Source organism: Salvelinus fontinalis, chromosome 20, assembly GCF_029448725.1.
Source record: "Salvelinus fontinalis isolate EN_2023a chromosome 20, ASM2944872v1, whole genome shotgun sequence".
Classification (NCBI taxonomy): Eukaryota; Metazoa; Chordata; class Actinopteri; order Salmoniformes; family Salmonidae; genus Salvelinus; species Salvelinus fontinalis.
Window position 1 is genome coordinate 36,781,038 of NC_074684.1, and position 19,724 is coordinate 36,800,761.

The following is a 19,724-nucleotide window of genomic DNA, read 5'->3' on the forward strand; positions in this document are numbered from 1 at the left end:
TCACTACTCCTCCTTTTCGGTTGAAGAGGAGGAGGACCACCGTTACACTCAGTGGTTGAATGACAGTAGTTCTGTTTTTACAGCCCCATCCCTCAGCGTGACTGCTGCTGGGTTGTGTGTCTTCTCTCTGTCAGAATATGAAAGCCCCAGATCTGAAGGAGAGGAATGTGTGTGTTATAATGGTTGTGTGTGAGTTAACAGCAGCTTGTGTGTGTGTGTGTGTTAACAGCAGCTTGTGTGTGTGTGTGTGTGTGTGTTAACAGCAGCTTGTGTGTGTGTGTGTGTTAACAGCAGCTTGTGTGTGTGTGTGTGTTAACAGCAGATTGTGTGTGTTAACAGCAGATTGTGTGTGTTAACAGCAGATTGTGTGTGTGTGTGTTAACAGCAGATTGTGTGTGTGTGTGTGTTAACAGCAGATTGTGTGTGTGTGTGTGTTAACAGCAGCTTGTGTGTGTGTGTGTTAATAGCAGCTTGTGTGTGTGTGATCTCCTAATGTTAAGGAATTCTCTGAGGTTCTACTCACCTGAGTTAGAATACCTCATGATAAGCTGTAGACCATACTATTTACCAAGAGTTTTCATTTTTATTTTTTATAGCTGTTTATTTACCACCACAAACGTATGCTGGCACTAAGACTGAACTCTAGTTGTTCAACAAGTTACTATGTCCCGGCTGAAACTCGAAAGATATATAGATACAGTTGAAGTCGGAAGTTTACATACACCTTAGCCAAGTACATTTATCTCAGTTTTTCACAATTCCTGACATTTAATCCTAGTAAAAATTCCCTGTTTTAGGTCCGTTAGGGTCACCACTTTATTTTAAGAATGTGAAATGTCAGAATAATAGTAGAGAGAATTATTTATTTCAGCTTTTATTTCTTTCATCACATTCCCAGTGGGTCAGAAGTTTACATACACTCAATTAGTATTTGGTAGCATTGCCTTTTAAATTGTTTAAACTGGGTTAAAAATTTTGGGTAGCCTTCCACAAGCTTCCCACAATAAGTTGGGTGAATTTTGTCCCATTCCTCCTAACAGCTGGTGTAACTGAGTCAGGTTTGTAGGCCTCCTTGTTCGCACACGCTTTTTCCGTTCTGCCCACAAACTTTCTATAGGATTGAGGTCAGGGCTTTGTGATGGCCACTCCAATAGCTTGACTTTGTTGTCCTTAAGCCATTTTGCCACAGCTTTGGAAGTATGCTTGGGGTCATTGTCCATTTTGGAAGAGCCATTTGCGACCAAGCTTTAACTTCCTGACTGATGTCTTGAGATGTTGCTTCAATATATCCACATCATTTTCCTCCCTCATGATGCCATCTATTTTGTGAAGTGCACCAGTCCCTCCTGCAGCAAAGCACCTCCACAACATGATGCTGCCACCCCCATGCTTCACGGTTGAGATGGTGTTCTTCGGCTTGCAAGCCTCCCCCTTTTTCCTCCAAATTTAACAATGATGATTGTGGCCAAACAGTTCTGTTTTTGTTTCATCAGACCATAGGACATTTCTCCAAAAAGTACCATCTTTGTCCCAATGTGCAGTTGCAAATTATAGTCTGGCTTTTTTATGGCAGTTTTGGAGCAGTGCCTTCTTCCTTGCTGAGTGGCCTGTCATGTTATGTCGATATAGGACTCGTTTTACTGTGGATATAGATACTTTTGTACCTGTTTCCTCCAGCATCTTCACAAGGTCCTTTGCTGTTGTTCTGGGATTGATTTGCACTTTCCGCACCAAAGTACGTTCATCTCTAGCAGACAGAACGCGTCTCCTTCCTGAGCGGTATGACGGCTGAGTGGTCCCATGGTGTTTGTACTTGCGTACTATTGTTTGTACAGATGAACGTGGTACCTTCAGGCGTTTGGAAATTGCTCCCAAGGATGAACCAGATAAGAGGTCTACAATTTATTTTCTGTGGTCTTGGCTGATTTATTTAGATTTTCCCATGATGTCAAGCAAAGAGGCACTGAGTTTGAAGGTAGGCGTTGAAACACATCCACAGGTACACCTCCAACTGACATCATTTGAGTCAATCAGGAGCTTCTAAAGCCTTGAAATCATTTTCTGGAATTTTCTAAGCTGTTTAAAGGCACAGTCAACTTAGTGTATGTAAACTTCTGACCCACTGGAATTGTAATACAGTGAAATAATCTGTCTGTAAAAAATTGTCGGAAAAATGACTTGCGTCATGCACAAAGTAGATGTCCTAACCGACTTGCCAAAACTATAGTTTGTTAACAAGAAATTTGAGGAGTTGTTGAAAAACGAGTTTTAATGACTCCAGCCTAAGTGTATGTAAACTTCCGATTTCAACTGTATCACTTACATAAATAACAGTCAATTATGAATTACCTCATCAATCTCATTCTGAACGTCGCATAATCCTTGGATCTGCACGAAACCCTAGCCTTTCTGAATATTCAGTACTACACAAACTGATTTAATCATTTATTTACTAACTAAATAATAACACAGAATACATATACAGTCGTGGCCAAAAGGTTTGAGAATGACACAAATATTAATTTTCACGAAGTCTGCTGCCTCAGTTTGTATGATGGCAATTTGCATATACTCCAGAACGTTATGAAGAGTGATCAGATGAATTGCAATTCATTGCAAAGTCCCTCTTTGCCATGCAAATGAACTGAATCCCCCCCAAAAAACGTTTTCCACTGCATTTCAGCCCTGCCACAAAAGGACCAGCTGACATCATGTCAGTGATTCTCTCGTTAACACAGGTGTGAGTGTTGACGAGGACAAGGCTGGAGATCACTCTGTCATGCTGATTGAGTTCGAATAACAGACTGGAAACTTCAAAAGGAGGCTGGTGCTTGGAATCATTGTTCTTCCTCTGTCAATCATGGTTACCTGCAAGGAAACATGTGCCGTCATCATTGCTTTGCACAAAAAGGGCTTCACAGGCAAGGATATTGCTGCCAGTAAGGTTGCACCTAAATCAACCATTTATCAGATCATCAAGAACTTCAAGGAGAGCGGTTCAATTGTTGTGAAGAAGGCTTCAGGGCGCCCAAGAAAGTCCAGCAAGCGCCAGGACCGTCTCCTAAAGTTGATTCAGCTGCTGGATCGGGGCACCACCAGTACAGAGCTTGCTCAGCAATGGCAGCAGGCAGGTGTGAGTGCATCTGCACGCACAGTGAGGTGAAGACTTTTGGAGGATGGCCTGGTGTCAAGAAGGGCAGCAAAGAAGCCACTTCTCTCCAGGAAAAACATCAGGGACAGACTGATATTCTGCAAAAGGCACAGGGATTGGACTGCTGAGGACTGGGGTAAAGTCATTTTCTCTGATGAATCCCCTTTCCGATTGTTTGGGGCATCTGGAAAAAATCTTGTCCGGAGAAGACAAGGTGAGCGCTACCATCAGTCCTGTGTCATGCCAACAGTAAAGCACCCTGAGACCATTCATGTGTGGGGTTGCTTCTCAGCCAAGGGAGTGGGCTGATTCACAATTTTGCCTAAGAACACAGCCATGAATAAAGAATGGTACCAACACATCCTCCGAGAGCAACTTCTCCCAACCATCCAGGAACAGTTTGGTGACGAGCAATGCCTTTTCCAGCATGATTGAGCACCTTGCCATAAGGCAAAAGTGAAATCTAAGTGGCTCGGTTGAACAAAACATAGATATTTTGGGTCCATGGCCAGGAAACTCCCCAGACATTAATCCCATTGAGAATTTGTGGTCAATCCTCAAGAAGCGGGTGGACAAACAAAACCCCACAAATTCTGACAAACTCCAAGCATTGATTATGCAAGAATGGGCTGCCATCAGTCTGGATATGGCCCAGAAGTTAATTGACAGCATGCCAGGGCAGATTGCAGAGGTCTTGAAAAAGAAGGGTCAACACTGCAAATATTGACTCTTTGCATCAACTTCATGTAATTGTCAATAAACGCCTTTGACACTTATGAAATGCTTGTAATTATACTTCAGTATTCCATAGTAACATCTGGCAAAAATATCTGCAGACACTGAAGCAGCACATTTTGTGGAAATTAATATTTGTGTCATTCTCAACTTTTGGCCACGACTTTACACACTTACATGAGATAAAAGTCACTAGTGGACTGACAAGATATGACGGCTTGTTACACATGGAGATGGAGGGGTGGGTAAAGAGAGGGAGAGACAGAGAGACAACACTTGGATACATTTGGAAGCTACGCTCAGGTAAATATTTATACTTAGCACCCTAACCACTGCTTATTTGGATTAGAAATGTAATATATATATTTATGCGTAGCTGTCCTTGATCGTCGTTACGTCTCTGTTGAACTCGATGACTCCTATGGTGAAGTCGTCGATGTATGTAAGGCTCTGGTTTGTCCACCGGAAGTCACAATGTCCCTTTTGTAGAGCTTCTCTGGTAGTGGAGTGTTTGTTAGAAGAGATACTTCAGATGTACCAACGTTCTTTAGACCCCCCCCCCCCCATGGAACATTAATAACATTCCTGTGTTATGAATATTGTTCCAAAGGTCTTCTGTAGACAAAGGGATTTGTTTCCCAGTACTCCAGGGCAAGAAAGTTTCTGCAAATTATTTATTATTTATTACCGGCTGTTAAGTCATAAACCCCCGCCCCTGCTCCGGCTATCTGTCAGCCATGTGCCAAGCTGATCTCATGGCAGGTGCTTCAACAAAGTACTCAATAAAATGTCTGAATACTTGTGTAAATGTCATATTTTAAGTTTATTTTTTATTTTTAATAAATTAGCAAAAAATTCTAAACTTGTTTTTGCTTTGACATTGTGGGGTATTGTGTGGGTATTGTTCCCCCCCCCCCCCCCCCTCAATTTATGAATTTTAGAATATGGCTGTAACGTAACAAGATGTATAAAAAATTAAGGTCTGAATACTTTCCGAAGGACTATATGTACATACCTACCTCCATTACCTCGTACCCCTGGTCATGGACTCACTACTGGTACTCTGTGTATATAGACAAGTTAATACCTCACACCCCTGGTCATGGACTCACTACTGGTACTCTGTGTATATATATATATATAGACAAGTTAATACCTCATACCCCTGGTCACGGACTCAGTACTGGTACTCTGTGTATATATATATAGACAAGTTAATACCTCATACCCCTGGTCATGGACTCACTACTGGTACTCTGTGTATATATATATATAGACAAGTTAATACCTCATACCCCTGGTCATGGACTCAGTACTGGTACTCTGTGTATATATATATATAGACAAGTTAATACCTCATACCCCTGGTCATGGACTCAGTACTGGTACTCTGTGTGTATATATATATAGACAAGTTAATACCTCATACCCCTGGTCATGGACTCAGTACTGGTACTCTGTGTGTATATATATATATAGACAAGTTAATACCTCATACCCCTGGTCATGGACCTAGTACTGGTACTCTGTATATAGACAAGTTAATACCTCGTACCCCTGGTCACGGACTCAGTACTGGTACTCTGTGTATATAGACAAGTTAATACCTCATACCCCTGATCATGGACTCACTACTGGTACTCTGTGTATATAGACAAGTTAATACCTCATACCCCTGGTCATGGACTCACTACTGGTACTCTGTTTATATAGACAAGTTAATACCTCATACCCCTGGTCATGGACTCAGTAATGGTACTCTGTGTATATATATATATATATATATATATAGACAAGTTAATACCTCATACCCCTGGTCATGGACTCGGTAATGGTACTCTGTGTGTATATATATATATATATATATAGACAAGTTAATACCTCGTACCCCTGGTCATAGACTCACTACTGGTACTCTGTGTATATAGACAAGTTAATATTAGTCATTGTGTTATTTTTCTCTTCTGTTTCTCTCTGTATTGTTGGGAAGGGCCTGTAAGTAAACATTTCACTGTTAGTCTACATCTGTTGTTTAACCAAGCATGTGATGAATGAAATGTGTATTTGTCTCTTCTCCCCGTCAGTCCATGAAGGCTCCAGATCTGAAGGACAGGCTGGAGGAATCGGAGAAGCTGATCCAGGAGATGACTGTTACGTGGGAGCAGAAACTACGCAAGACTGAGGCTGTCGCTCAGGTAGCTACACGTACATTTCTCTGTCCTGCTCTACTGATAGTTTTCTGTGTTTTTATTAATGTTTCCTTCCTCACAAGCAGCTAGAATCTCTAGATATCTCTCTCCTGGCTTTGACTGTCTACGACTGTCTTCTCTTGTCTACGACTGTCTTCTCCTGTCTACGACTGTCTTCTCCTGTCTACGACTGTCTTCTCCTGTCTACGACTGTCTTCTCCTGTCTACGACTGTCTTCTCCTGTCTACGACTGTCTTCTCCTGTCTACGACTGTCTTCTCCTGTCTACGACTGTCTTCTCCTGTCTACGACTGTCTTCTCCTGTCTACGACTGTCTTCTCCTGTCTACGACTGTCTTCTCCTGTCTACGACTGTCTTCTCCTGTCTACGACTGTCTTCTCCTGTCTACGACTGTCTACTCCTTTTTACTACTGTCCACTGCGTGTGTGCTGTAGGAGAGACAGAAACAGTTGGAGTCTCTAGGTATCTCTCTCCGGTCCTCTCTTCAGTCCTATATCTTCTATGTTGTGCTGTAGGAGAGACAGAAACAGTTGGAGTCTCTAGGTATCTCTCTCCGGTCCTCTCTTCAGTCCTCTATCTTCTATGTTGTGCTGTAGGAGCGTCAGAAACAGTTGGAGTCTCTAGGTATCTCTCTCCAGTCCTCTATCTTCTATGTTGTGCTGTAGGAGCGTCAGAAACAGTTGGAGTCTCTAGGTATCTCTCTCCAGTCGTCTGGTATCAGAGTGGTAGATGACAAGTGTTTCCTTGTCAACCTCAACGCTGACCCCGCCCTCAACGAACTGCTGGTCTACTACCTAAAGGTACAGTCAGCAACTTAACATCCTATTCCCAGATCTTAAAGCTACAATCTGGGATTTTTTTTTTATTTCTTTTTTTCATGGTAGTGATAGAGTCCCGTGTGTAGGATCACCCGTGTGCGGGCTTGGTGGACGTAATAACAAATTAACCCACCTCTCTATGGTCTGTCCCATGTTTGTGTCCCGTGTGTAGGAGCACACGCGTGTTGGCTCTGCTGACTCTCAGGATATTCAGCTGTGTGGTATGGCCATCCACCCTGAGCACTGTGTCATCAACATCACCGCTGAGGCTGGAGTGGTTCTCACACCGCACCGCAGCGCACGGTAGGGCTACACACACACACACACACACACACACACACACACACACACACGCTGCAACGCACGGTAGGGCTACACACACACACACACACACCGTACGGTAGGGCTACACACACACCACACACACACCGCACGGTAGAGCTACACACACACCACACACACACCGCACGGTAGGGCTACACACACACACACACACACACACCGCACGGTAGGGCTACACACACACACCGCACGGTAGGGCTACACACACACACACACCGTACGGTAGGGCTACACACACACACACACCGTACGGTAGGGCTGCACACACACCACACACACAGCACGGTAGGGCTGCACACACACACCGCAGCGCACGGTAGGGCTACACACACACACACACACACACACACACACACCGGACGGTAGGGCTACACACACACACACACACACACACACACACACACACACACACACACACACACAGCAATCCACGGTAGGGCTACACACACACACACACACTGCAATCCACGGTAGGGCTACACACACACACACACACACACACACACACACACACCGGACGGTAGGGCTACACACACACACACACACACACACACACACACACACACACTGCAATCCACGGTAGGGCTACACACACACACACACACTGCAATCCACGGTAGGGCTACACACACACACACACACTGCAATCCACGGTAGGGCTGCACATAGACACACACACACCAATGCACGGAACAAAACTGCTAGAACTACCCCAACCTGCTATAGTTAATTTCTGTCGTATCTACTGTAAATAGTCATGGCTCTCTCCGTCTGCAGTACGTGTGTGAATGGTTCTTCAGTCACCAACCCAGTCCAGCTTCACCATGGCGACCGCATCCTGTGGGGAAATAACCACTTCTTCAGGTTGAGTTTACAGATCAGCTGTCTCCCTCTTCAATACATCATAACAGCTGGCACTCTACTAGCCATTCATGTCTATGCACAAACACTGTTGTTTTGGTCTAAGCCTCGCTCTCGCTCTTTCTCTCTCTCTCTCTCTTTCTCTCGCTCTTTCTCTCTCTCTCTCTCGCTCTTTCTCTCTCTCGCTCTTTCTCTCTCTCGCTCTTTCTCTCTCTCGCTCACTTGCAGGATCAACCTGCCCAGACACCTGGCCCATGCGGGGGGTGATGATGAAGAGGAAGGTGTGATGAAGAGTTGCCTCAGTACTGACCAGTTAGAGGTGGACTTTGATACGGCCAGTGACGTCTCCAGCGAGGTCAGCTTCGGATACGATTTCGCCCAGACAGAGGTCATGATGAAGGGCATGGGCAACAACGGTGACAATTTACATTTTACATTGTAGTCATTTGGCAGACACTCTTATCCAGAGAGACTTACATTGCATTCATCTAAGGTAGATACAGACGTCATGTTCAGAATGAGAAGACTATATTAAGCTCAGCAGTCCCTTCCTCCCTCCCTCTCAGACCCCATGCAGTCTGTCCTCCAGACGTTGGAGCGACAGCACGAGGAGGAGAAGAGGACGGCTCTGGAGCGCCAGAGACAGATGTACGAGCAGGAGCTGCAGCAGCTGAGGAAGCGGCTCCCTCCTGCAGAGAAACACACTCTGCTGCTGCAGAGCCCTGGACCCGCAGGCCTGGAGCCAGCCGGAACCTCAGCAGCAGCAGCAGCATCATCACCCTGCGCCCAGACACGCATGCGTCGCTGGAGCGAGGACAGGTGAGGGGTCAGGAGTTAAACGGCCACGGAACAAGTTACTTTGACACAACTCCCCATACATACTGAACCAGCAGGAATCATCTAGATCGTCACATAGTAACTGACAGGTTGGTCCAAATCTCTCCATGATGTAGAGAGGCGGTGATGACTCGGAACAGATCATCAGCGCTAACCTGCTGGTCCAATAACCATCCCTAACCCTCTGTGTCTCTCTCTGTGCTGTAGAGAGGCGGTGATGACTCGTAGCCTGAGGGAACAGATCGTCAGAACTAACCTGCTGGTCCAATAACCATCTCTAACCCTCTGTGTCTCTCTCTGTGCTGTAGAGAGGCCATGATGACTCGTAGCCTGCGTAGACTGAGACAACAGATCGTCAGAGCTAACCTGCTGGTCCAATAACCATCCCTAACCCTCTGTCTCTCTCTCTCTCTCTCTCTCTCTCCGTGCTGTAGAGAGGCCATGATGACTCGTAGACTGAGACAACAGATCGTCAGAGCTAACCTGCTGGTCCAATAACCATCTCTAACCCTTCTGTGTCTCTCTCTCTGTGCTGTAGAGAGGCCATGATGACTCGTAGACTGAGACAACAGATCGTCAGAGCTAACCTGCTGGTCCTCTAACTAACCCTTCTGTGTCTCTCTCTCTGTGCTGTAGAGAGGCCATGATGACTCGTAGCCTGCGTAGACTGAGACAACAGATCGTCAGAGCTAACCTGCTGGTCCAATAACTAACCCTTCTGTGTCTCTCTCTCCGTGCTGTAGAGAGGCCATGATGACTCGTAGCCTGCGTAGACTGAGACAACAGATCGTCAGAGCTAACCTGCTGGTCCAATAACTAACCCTTCTGTGTCTCTCTCTCTGTGCTGTAGAGAGGCCATGATGACTCGTAGCCTGCGTAGACTGAGACAACAGATCGTCAGAGCTAACCTGCTGGTCCAATAACTAACCCTTCTGTGTCTCTCTCTCCGTGCTGTAGAGAGGCCATGATGACTCGTAGCCTGCGTAGACTGAGACAACAGATCGTCAGAGCTAACCTGCTGGTCCAATAACCATCTCTAACCCTCTGTGTCTCTCTCTCCGTGCTGTAGAGAGGCCATGATGACTCGTAGCCTGCGTAGACTGAGACAACAGATCGTCAGAGCTAACCTGCTGGTCCTCTAACTAACCCTTCTGTGTCTCTCTCTGTGCTGTAGAGAGGCCATGATGACTCGTAGCCTGCGTAGACTGAGACAACAGATCGTCAGAGCTAACCTGCTGGTCCTCTAACTAACCCTTCTGTGTGTCTCTCTCCGTGCTGTAGAGAGGCCATGATGACTCGTAGCCTGCGTAGACTGAGACAACAGATCGTCAGAGCTAACCTGCTGGTCCAATAACCATCTCTAACCCTCTGTCTCTCTCTCTCTCTCTCTCTCTCCTTGCTGTAGAGAGGCCATGATGACTCGTAGACTGAGACAACAGATCGTCAGAGCTAACCTGCTGGTCCTCTAACTAACCCTTCTGTGTCTCTCTCTCTGTGCTGTAGAGAGGCCATGATGACTCGTAGCCTGCGTAGACTGAGACAACAGATCGTCAGAGCTAACCTGCTGGTCCAATAACTAACCCTTCTGTGTCTCTCTCTCTGTGCTGTAGAGAGGCCATGATGACTCGTAGCCTGCGTAGACTGAGACAACAGATCGTCAGAGCTAACCTGCTGGTGCAGGAGGCTGGCTTCATAGCTGAGGAACTCAACAAGAGGACGGAGTACCTGGTCACACTGCAGATACCTGCTGCTAACCTCAATGCCAACAGAAAGGTAGGGTGGTGTGTGTGTGTGTAAGAGGGGGAATGTTTTGTGTGTGTTTGACTGACTGTGCAGTAACTACCTTGATAACACTATCAGCTTTAGAGTACGCAGTCAGACAAATACTGACAAAAGTGCTGTGTGTGTCTACATTGCTTTCATGTGAGGTGTTGAAACCTTTTCAATATATAAATTCAAACAATACTTTAAAACCTTTTTAAATATAGTCATGCTGGACTGTGCTAGATGAAGGAATCAATCTATCTTTTTTAGACTGTTAGAGTATTTATCTGGTTAATATGTTTGTGTATTATGTCTGTTTTTGTAACACTGTGTTATATGTGAAAATGTGTTCGTATTATAAATGTGTATTTTAACGTTTAAGGACTCTTGGAAGATTAAAAGAGATCCTAATAAAATCTCTCTCCCCTCTCCAGCGTGATGCTGTGCTGAGTGAGCCGGCGGTGCAGGTGAGGCGTAAGGGGAAAGGGAAACAGATCTGGGCTCTGGAGAAGATGGAGAACAGACTGGTGGACATGAGAGAACTGTACCAGGAGTGGAAGGACTATGACGAAGACAACCCTGTGAGTTTACAACCCGTGTGTGTGTGTGTGTGTGTGTGTGTGTGTGTGTGTGTGTGTGTCTACAACCCCCCCCCCCCCCCCATGTGTGAAGTTGAAGCGGAGTGATGTGGTTAACTACTTCTAAGACTCTAGATTGTCTCCAAGTTTCCCCCTTCACTCCTGTCCTTCATTGTTCTGCTCTAAAATAACTAGCCAGTTAGAATAGCCATACTAACATACTGTATACTACATACTTAATGAGTATACCCTTTTTTGGACAATCATGCTTGTTTTACATTGTAGCTGAGTATGTAAGTATTTCATGGTATTGTATCACCATTGTTTGTCTTTCAGGACATTGTCTTTCTTATAAGCATGGTTTCTACGAGGTTTTAGTTTATATATAAGCACCCGCCATAGTTAGCCTGGTCGTTTGACATACGTGCAGTATGTTTGCTGAGGTAGGGGTTGACTAAAGCACAAAGATCAGAGAACTGTTTACTGTATAGCTTGATTATTTTCCCAAAAGTTGGCCACTTTAACGAACAAACAGAGATGGGTCACAGTGTGCAGTGCAGTGTGGGTAGTGTAGTCAGTTATACATACACAGTGCATGTGGTGTGTGTGATTCAGATCTGAAACTGTATATATATATATATAATATTAGTTAATTTTAGTATACTGTAAACGAACAGTATCCTTTCAGTTGAGCTTACTAGCTCTTCACCGGTCTACCGGAAGTTGATGCTGTTGCTATGCAACCTCTTGCTAGCTAGTTAGCGTAACAAATGACTAGTTAGACATTTTACGACTTCGGGTGTGTTCTTAAATTCAATCTGGAGTGCCAGAGTGCGCTCGTAAATTGTCAGATTGTTTGTTTTATAAATTCAGAGCGTTTCTCGCTCTAAGCGCACACTGGACGCTCGGGCCGAGGAGTAGGATTGGGTAGGCTAACGTTGGCTAGCTTGCTAGCTACTTCCAGACACAAACGAGACCGCTCTGCCCATTTCACTCTCCTTAGCAGAGCTGGTTAGGCTGTTTTCATGTTATCCAGAGCGTTGGTGACTGTAACTGTGCTGCTGGCAACTATTTAATTATGCTTTTTTCCCCCGCCATTTTCTTAACCATTTTCTTCACATCTGAAAATGTGAAGCCACGCCCATTTCCTGAGGAATTGCACTATGGGCCCTAAAGTACGGAAATAGTGTCCTCTGCGTGTATACTTCATGTTTTGGTGAATTTAGCACAACATCCGGGAACTTTTTGGCATACTAACAGTATCCATACTATGACCAATAAGCATACTATTTACTTAATTCACGTCACAAATAGTACGGTTAGTGTGAGTATTCGAACAGAGCTCTGGTGTAACGTAATGACCTACTTCCACCATGTTGTTTTCACTGGTCAAGTCTTTTCCAATCATTTCAGATGGAGAGCGTTTATAAAGATTATAATAAAAGTGGATAGTGCCCAAGTCTACTGCCTCACCCTGTCTCCCTCTCTCCTCTCCCCCCGTCTCTCCCTGTCTCCCTCTCTCCTCTCCCCCCGTCTCTCCCTGTCTCCCTCTCTCCTCTCCCTGTCTCCCTCTCTCCTCTCCCCCGTCTCTCCCTGTCTCCCTCTCTCCTCTCCCCCCGTCTCTCCCTGTCTCCCTCTCCCCCGTCTCTCCCTGTCTCCCTCTCCCCCGTCTCTCCCTGTCTCCCTCTCCCCCGTCTCTCCCTGTCTCCCTCTCCCCCGTCTCTCCCTGTCTCCCTCTCCCCCGTCTCCCCCTGTCTCCCTCTCTCCTCTCCCCCCGTCTCTCCCTGTCTCCCTCTCCCCCCGTCTCTCCCTGTCTCCCTCTCCCCCGTCTCTCCCTGTCTCCCTCTCCCCTGTCTCCCTCTCCCCCGTCTCTCCCTGTCTCCCTCTCCCCCCGTCTCTCCCTGTCTCCCTCTCTCCTCTCCCCCCGTCTCTCCCTGTCTCCCTCTCTCCCTGTCTCCCTCTCCCCCGTCTCTCCCTGTCTCCCTCGTCTCTCCCTGTCTCCCTCTCCCCCGTCTCTCCCTGTCTCCCTCTCTCCTCTCCCCCCGTCTCTCCCTGTCTCCTCTCCCCCCGTCTCTCCCTGTCTCCCTCTCTCCCTGTCTCCCTCTCCCCCGTCTCTCCCTGTCTCCCTCGTCTCTCCCTGTCTCCCTCTCCCCCGTCTCTCCCTGTCTCCCTCTCTCCTCTCCCCCCGTCTCTCCCTGTCTCCTCTCCCCCCGTCTCTCCCTGTCTCCCTCTCCCCCGTCTCTCCCTGTCTCCCTCTCCCCCGTCTCTCCCTGTCTCCCTCTCCCCCCGTCTCTCCCTGTCTCCCTCTCTCCTCTCCCCCCGTCTCTCCCTGTCTCCCTCTCTCCTCTCCCCCCGTCTCTCCCTGTCTCCCTCTCTCCTCTCCCCCCGTCTCTCCCTGTCTCCATCTCTCCTCTCCCCCCGTCTCTCCCTGTCTCCATCTCTCCTCTCCCCCCGTCTCTCCCTGTCTCCCTCTCTCCTCTCCCCCCGTCTCTCCCTGTCTCCCTCTCTCCTCTCCCCCCGTCTCTCTCCTCTCCCCCTGTCTCTCCCTGTCTCCCTCTTTCCTCTCCCCCCGTCTCTCCCTGTCTCCCTCTCCTCCTGTCTAGGTGATGCGTTCTTACTTCAAGCGTGCCGACCCGTTCTTCGACGAGCAGGAGAACCACAGTCTGATAGGAGTGGCCAACGTGTTTCTGGCCTGTCTCTTCTACGACGTCAAGCTGCAATATGCTGTACCTATCATCAACCAGAAAGGAGAGGTGTGTGTGTGTGTTCATTCTATGGCATTAAGCTGTAGTGCCCGTCATCAATCAGATTACGTGAGTGACACGTAACATGCTATACATGACGTCAGATCTCAGTGGCTGTACAGTAACAGACAAATATACTAAATGTTCAGTCATTAGTTAACATTTTACACTCGTACCCATATACAGGTTGAAAATGGCAGAATTGGACATAAATGCCTACATTTGGAGCTCAGTGGCTGTACAGTAACATGCTATAGATGACGTCAGAGCTCATTGGCTGAACAGTAACACGCTATAGATGACGTCAGAGCTCAGTGGCTGTACAGTTACATGCTATAGATGACGTCACAGCTCTGTCTGGGTTTTGATTGGCAGACGTTCTGATCTTGAGCACCTCGCTCGACATGAAGTTGCCCCGATCCCTCCCACTGATTGGGCAACTTTAGAAATGTTTGGCTGAGTGAGGGAAATGTTTTGTTGTCTGAGTGAAGGAAATGTTGTACATTTTTAAGATGAGCTGTTGAAGATTATAATAAATACCGCTTTGACGTCATACAAGCAAACCAAACACCTGTGAGTCCAAATGTGCACTTCACATTTCCAAAATAATAAATCTCATGAATCCACCAGTTAGTCCTCTCACTGAAACCGTGTACACTGGAGCGGTGTGAGGCAACCAGGTAGTCCTCTCACTGAAACCGTGTACACTGGAGAGGTGTGAGGCAACCAGTCAGTCCTCTCACTGAAACCGTGTACACTGGAGCGGTGTGAGGCAACCAGTTAGTCCTCTCACTGAAACCGTGAACACTGGAGAGGTGTGAGGCAACCAGTCAGTCCTCTCACTGAAACCGTGTACACTGGAGAGGTGTGAGGCAACCAGTCAGTCCTCTCACTGAAACCGTGTACACTGGAGAGGTGTGAGGCAACCAGTCAGTCCTCTCACTGAAACCGTGTACACTGGAGAGGTGTGAGGCAACCAGTCAGTCCTCTCACTGAAACCGTGTACACTGGAGCGGTGTGAGGCAACCAGTCAGTCCTCTCACTGAAACCGTGTACACTGGAGAGGTGTGAGGCAACCAGTCAGTCCTCTCACTGAAACCGTGTACACTGGAGCGGTGTGAGGCAACCAGTCAGTCCTCTCACTGAAACCGTGTACACTGGAGCGGTGTGAGGCAACCAGTCAGTCCTCTCACTGAAACCGTGTACACTGGAGCGGTGTGAGGCAACCAGTCAGTCCTCTCACTGAAACCGTGTACACTGGAGAGGTGTGAGGCAACCAGTCAGTCCTCTCACTGAAACCGTGTACACTGGAGAGGTGTGAGGCAACCAGTCAGTCCTCTCACTGAAACCGTGTACACTGGAGAGGTGTGAGGCAACCAGTCAGTCCTCTCACTGAAACCGTGTGAGGCAACCAGTCAGTCCTCTCACTGAAACCGTGTGAGGTAACCAGTCAGTCCTCTCACTGAAACCGTGTGAGGTAACCAGTTAGTCCTCTCACTGAAACCGTGTGAGGCAACCAGTTAGTCCTCTCACTGAAACCGTGTGAGGCAACCAGTTAGTCCTCTCACTGAAACCGTGTGAGGCAACCAGTTAGTCCTCTCACTGAAACCGTGTGAGGCAACCAGTTAGTCCTCTCACTGAAACCGTGTGAGGTAACCAGTTAGTCCTCTCACTGAAACCGTGTGAGGCAACCAGTTAGTCCTCTCACTGAAACCGTGTGAGGCAACCAGTCAGTCCTCTCACTGAAACCGTGTGAGGCAACCAGTTAGTCCTCTCACTGAAACCGTGTGAGGCAACCAGTTAGTCCTCTCACTGAAACCGTGTGAGGCAACCAGTCAGTCCTCTCACTGAAACTGTTGTTGTTCCTTTGTCTTATGTTGCACTTACTCCACATTTCCCACTAATATTATCGTCATGTTATGACGATAATATTGTTATGTGTGTCTTTGACTCTGTTAGGTGGCAGGGCGTCTCCATGTAGAGGTGTGGCGGGGGAGCGAGGGGCTGGAGGAGACCACTGCAGATGGAGAGACTCGCAAAATGGAGTGTGTGGTAAGAGATTTCAACAGAGACGCTGAAACCTCCGGTCCTGGAGCACGTACCGAGAATTTTTTTTAATCAGATGTTGTCACATGCGGCCGAATACAACAGGTTGTAGACCTTAGAGTGAAATGCTTACCTACAAGCCCTTAACCAACAATGCAGTTTTAGGAAAATACCAACAAAAAGAGTATGAGATAATAACAAATACTTAGAGCAGCAGTAAATAACAATAGCGGGGCTATATACAGGGTATTACGGTACAGAGTCAATGTGGAGGCTATATACAGGGTATTACGGTACAGAGTCAATGTGGAGGCTATATACAGGGTATTACGGTACAGAGTCAATGTGGAGGCTATATACAGGGTATTACGGTACAGAGTCAATGTGGAGGCTATATACAGGGTATTACGGTACAGAGTCAATGTGGAGGCTATATACAGGGGGTACCGGTACAGAGTCAATGTGGAGGCTAAATACGGGGTATTACGGTACAGAGTCAATGTGGAGGCTATCTACAGGGTATTACGGTACAGAGTCAATGTGGAGGCTATCTACAGGGTATTACGGTACAGAGTCAATGTGGAGGCTATATACAGGGGGTACCGGTACAGAGTCAATGTGGAGGCTATATACAGGGGGTACCGGTATAGAGTCAATGTGCGGGGGAACCGGTGTCGAGGTCAATTGAGGTAATATGTACATGTAGGTAGAGTTATTAAAGTGACAATGCATAGATAATAACAGAGAGTAGCAGCAGTGTAGAAGAGGGGGGGGGGGGGCACGCAAATAGTCTGGGTAGCCATTTGATTAGATGTTCAGGAGTCTTATGGTTTGGGAGGTAAGAAGCTGTTTAGAAACCTCTTGGACCTAAACTTGGCGCTCCGGTACCGCTAGCCGTGTGGTAGCAGAGAGAACAGTCTACGACAGGGTTGGCTACTGTTGGACTTCATTCAGCCATCGCTGCTGTGTCCTCTGCAAAATCAATACCAAACTACATTTTTACACCCAATGAATCGTTGGATGCTAAGGGTTACATTTAAAATAGACAGTAATATGTTAGTTAGTGTTTTCTAATGCTTGTCTTGTCCTTTTTTTTAAAGCGGGTTTTGTGGAAATGATCATTCAGAATCTATAGTCACTTGACTGTATTATGGAATGTGTTCATATATTCGCTGAGTGTCTCCTCCTCTCCTCTGTCCAGGTGAGGATCCTGCAGGCTACAGGTCTTCCCCGTCACCTGGGTAACTTTGTGTTCTGCCAGTACCACTTCTGGGGGCAGGATGAGCCTGTGTTCATCGCCCCGGAGATGGAGCCCTCACCTCCGTCAGCCACCAGCAAAGAGCCGCTGTGCACCGTGCTGTTCGACAGTAGCAAGGTGGGACTGTGGCTCGGTCACATAGAGACAGGCAAAGAAACCTTTAATAACCGTAGAGGACAGCAGAGGAGTCTCTCTCTACATATTGTATAGAAAAGCCTAAACTTTCTGCATGTGTCCTGTGCTATAATGTGTTGGGCATATTAGATTTGATTTAACAGACTCGTTCTAACTGAAAGCTGGGTGTACAGCTGACAGGAGCAATGTGGGACAATGGGCTAGGCCTGTCACCACAAACACGGAGACGTGACACGGAGTCCGTGGCACGTCTCCGGGGACACGGAGGCAGTGGCACGTCTCCGGGGACACGGAGGCAGTGGCACGTCTCCGGGGACACGGTGTCCGTGGCACGTCTCCGGGGACACGGTGTCCGTGGCACGTCTCCGGGGACACGGTGTCCGTGGCACGTCTCCGGGGACACGGTGTCCGTGGCACGTCTCCGGGGACACGGTGTCCGTGGCACGTCTCCGGGGACACGGTGTCCGTGGCACGTCTCCGGGGACACGGAGGCCGTGGCACGTCTCCGGGGACACGGAGGCCGTGGCACGTCTCCGGGGACACGGAGTCCGTGGCACGTCTCCTGGGACAGAATTAGTAATAGGGAAGTAAGGTAGGACAGAGGAGAAGTCTAACCACATACAGGTACTAATCCCTCTAGACATTTTGTATGGCTCTTGTTCTGTGTATTACCAGACTTACTAGGACAGACACACCAACTCAAAACTCAGAAACTTGCTGCTTGTTCTGTATTCTCCCTGATTCTGGGAATCCTCCAACCATTATTTTTTGGAAAAGCCAAACATTTTGGGAAAGTTTCCAGAGCAAAGCGAGATGTGTGGGTCAGGAGCTGTGTTGGATCTCGTCATCTGACAGAATTTGAATGATTGTGTGTCCAGTGGTTTGTCTCATGTGCGTTGTTGTTGTGTGCTCCGTGTTGTGTTTGTTCCCAGGAGATGGAGGTGTGTGTGTCCGAGGAGTTTGTGGAGTTTTTGGCGGAAGGGGCAGTGGCCATCGAGGTGTTCGGACATAAACAGGTGAACCATCGCAGGAACCTGGCTCTCTGGGACCTGGGAGTCATTCAGGCCAAGACACGGACCCTCAGAGAGAGGTAGGCTGGCTGGGGGGAGGAGGAGTAGGCTGGCTGGGGGGAAGAGGGGTAGGCTGGTTGGGGGGAGGAGGAGTAGGCTGGCTGGGGGGAAGAGGGGTAGGCTGGCTGGGGGGAAGAGGAGTAGGCTGGCTGGCTAGGGGGAAGAGGGGCAGGCTGGCTGGGGGGAGGAGGAGTAGGCTGGCTAGGGGGAAGAGGGGTAGGCTGGTTGGGGGGAGGAGGAGTAGGCTGGCTGGGGGGAAGAGGGGTAGGCTGGCTGGGGGGAAGAGGAGTAGGCTGGCTGGGGGGAAGAGGGGTAGGCTGGCTGGGGGGAAGAGGAGTAGGCTGGCTGGCTAGGGGGAAGAGGGGTAGGCTGGTTGGGGGGAGGAGGGGTAGGCTGGCTGGGGGGAAGAGGAGTAGGCTGGCTGGCTAGGGGGAAGAGGGGTAGGCTGGTTGGGGGGAGGAGGAGTAGGCTGGCTGGGGGGAAGAGGGGTAGGCTGGCTGGGTGGAAGAGGAGTAGGCTGGCTGGCTAGGGGGAAGAGGGGCAGGCTGGCTGGGGGGAAGAGGGGTAGGCTGGTTGGGGGGAGGAGGAGTAGGCTGGCTGGGGGGAAGAGGGGTAGGCTGGCTGGGGGGAAGAGGAGTAGGCTGGCTGGCTAGGGGGAAGAGGGGCAGGCTGGCTGGCTGGGGGGAAGAGGAGCAGGCTGGCTGGCTGGGGGGAAGAGGGGCAGACTAGCTGGCTGGGGGGAAGAGGGGCAGGCTGGCTGGCTGGGGGGAAGAGGGGCAAACTAGCTGGCTGGGGGGAAGAGGGGCAGGCTGGCTGGCTGGGGGGAAGAGGGGCAGACTAGCTGGCTGGGGGGAAGAGGGGCAGACTAATTGGCTGGGGGAAAGAGAGGCAGGCTAGCTGGCTGGGGGGAAGAGGGGCAGGCTGGCTGGCTGGGGGGAAAAGGGGCAGGCTGGCTGGCTGGGGGGAAAAGGGGCAGGCTGGCTGGCTGGGGGGAAGAGGGGCAGGCTGGCTGGCTGGGGGGAAGAGGGGCAGGCTGGCTGGCTGGGGGGAAGAGGGGCAGGCTGGCTGGCTGGGGGGAAGAGGGGCAGGCTGGCTGGCTGGGGGGAAGAGGGGCAGGCTGGCTGGCTGGGGGGAAGAGGGGCAGGCTGGCTGGCTGGGGGGAAGAGGGGCAGGCTG

At 48.8% G+C, this 19,724-nt stretch overlaps 1 protein-coding gene across 1 annotated transcript in view; it reads left to right on the plus strand.

Annotated features, from left to right (window-relative positions):
• Window positions 1-19,724, plus strand: part of LOC129817805 (kinesin-like protein KIF13B) — an 89,666-nt gene that overhangs the window by 44,884 nt on the left and 25,058 nt on the right. The window contains exons 14-25 of the mRNA XM_055873376.1: window positions 5,971-6,081; window positions 6,761-6,895; window positions 7,086-7,216; window positions 8,033-8,119; window positions 8,345-8,532; window positions 8,683-8,935; window positions 10,564-10,726; window positions 11,152-11,298; window positions 13,899-14,048; window positions 15,999-16,091; window positions 17,287-17,460; window positions 18,411-18,568. Of these exons, the coding sequence (XP_055729351.1) occupies window positions 5,971-6,081; window positions 6,761-6,895; window positions 7,086-7,216; window positions 8,033-8,119; window positions 8,345-8,532; window positions 8,683-8,935; window positions 10,564-10,726; window positions 11,152-11,298; window positions 13,899-14,048; window positions 15,999-16,091; window positions 17,287-17,460; window positions 18,411-18,568 (1,790 nt within the window). The remainder of the gene's footprint in view (window positions 1-5,970; window positions 6,082-6,760; window positions 6,896-7,085; window positions 7,217-8,032; window positions 8,120-8,344; window positions 8,533-8,682; window positions 8,936-10,563; window positions 10,727-11,151; window positions 11,299-13,898; window positions 14,049-15,998; window positions 16,092-17,286; window positions 17,461-18,410; window positions 18,569-19,724) is intronic.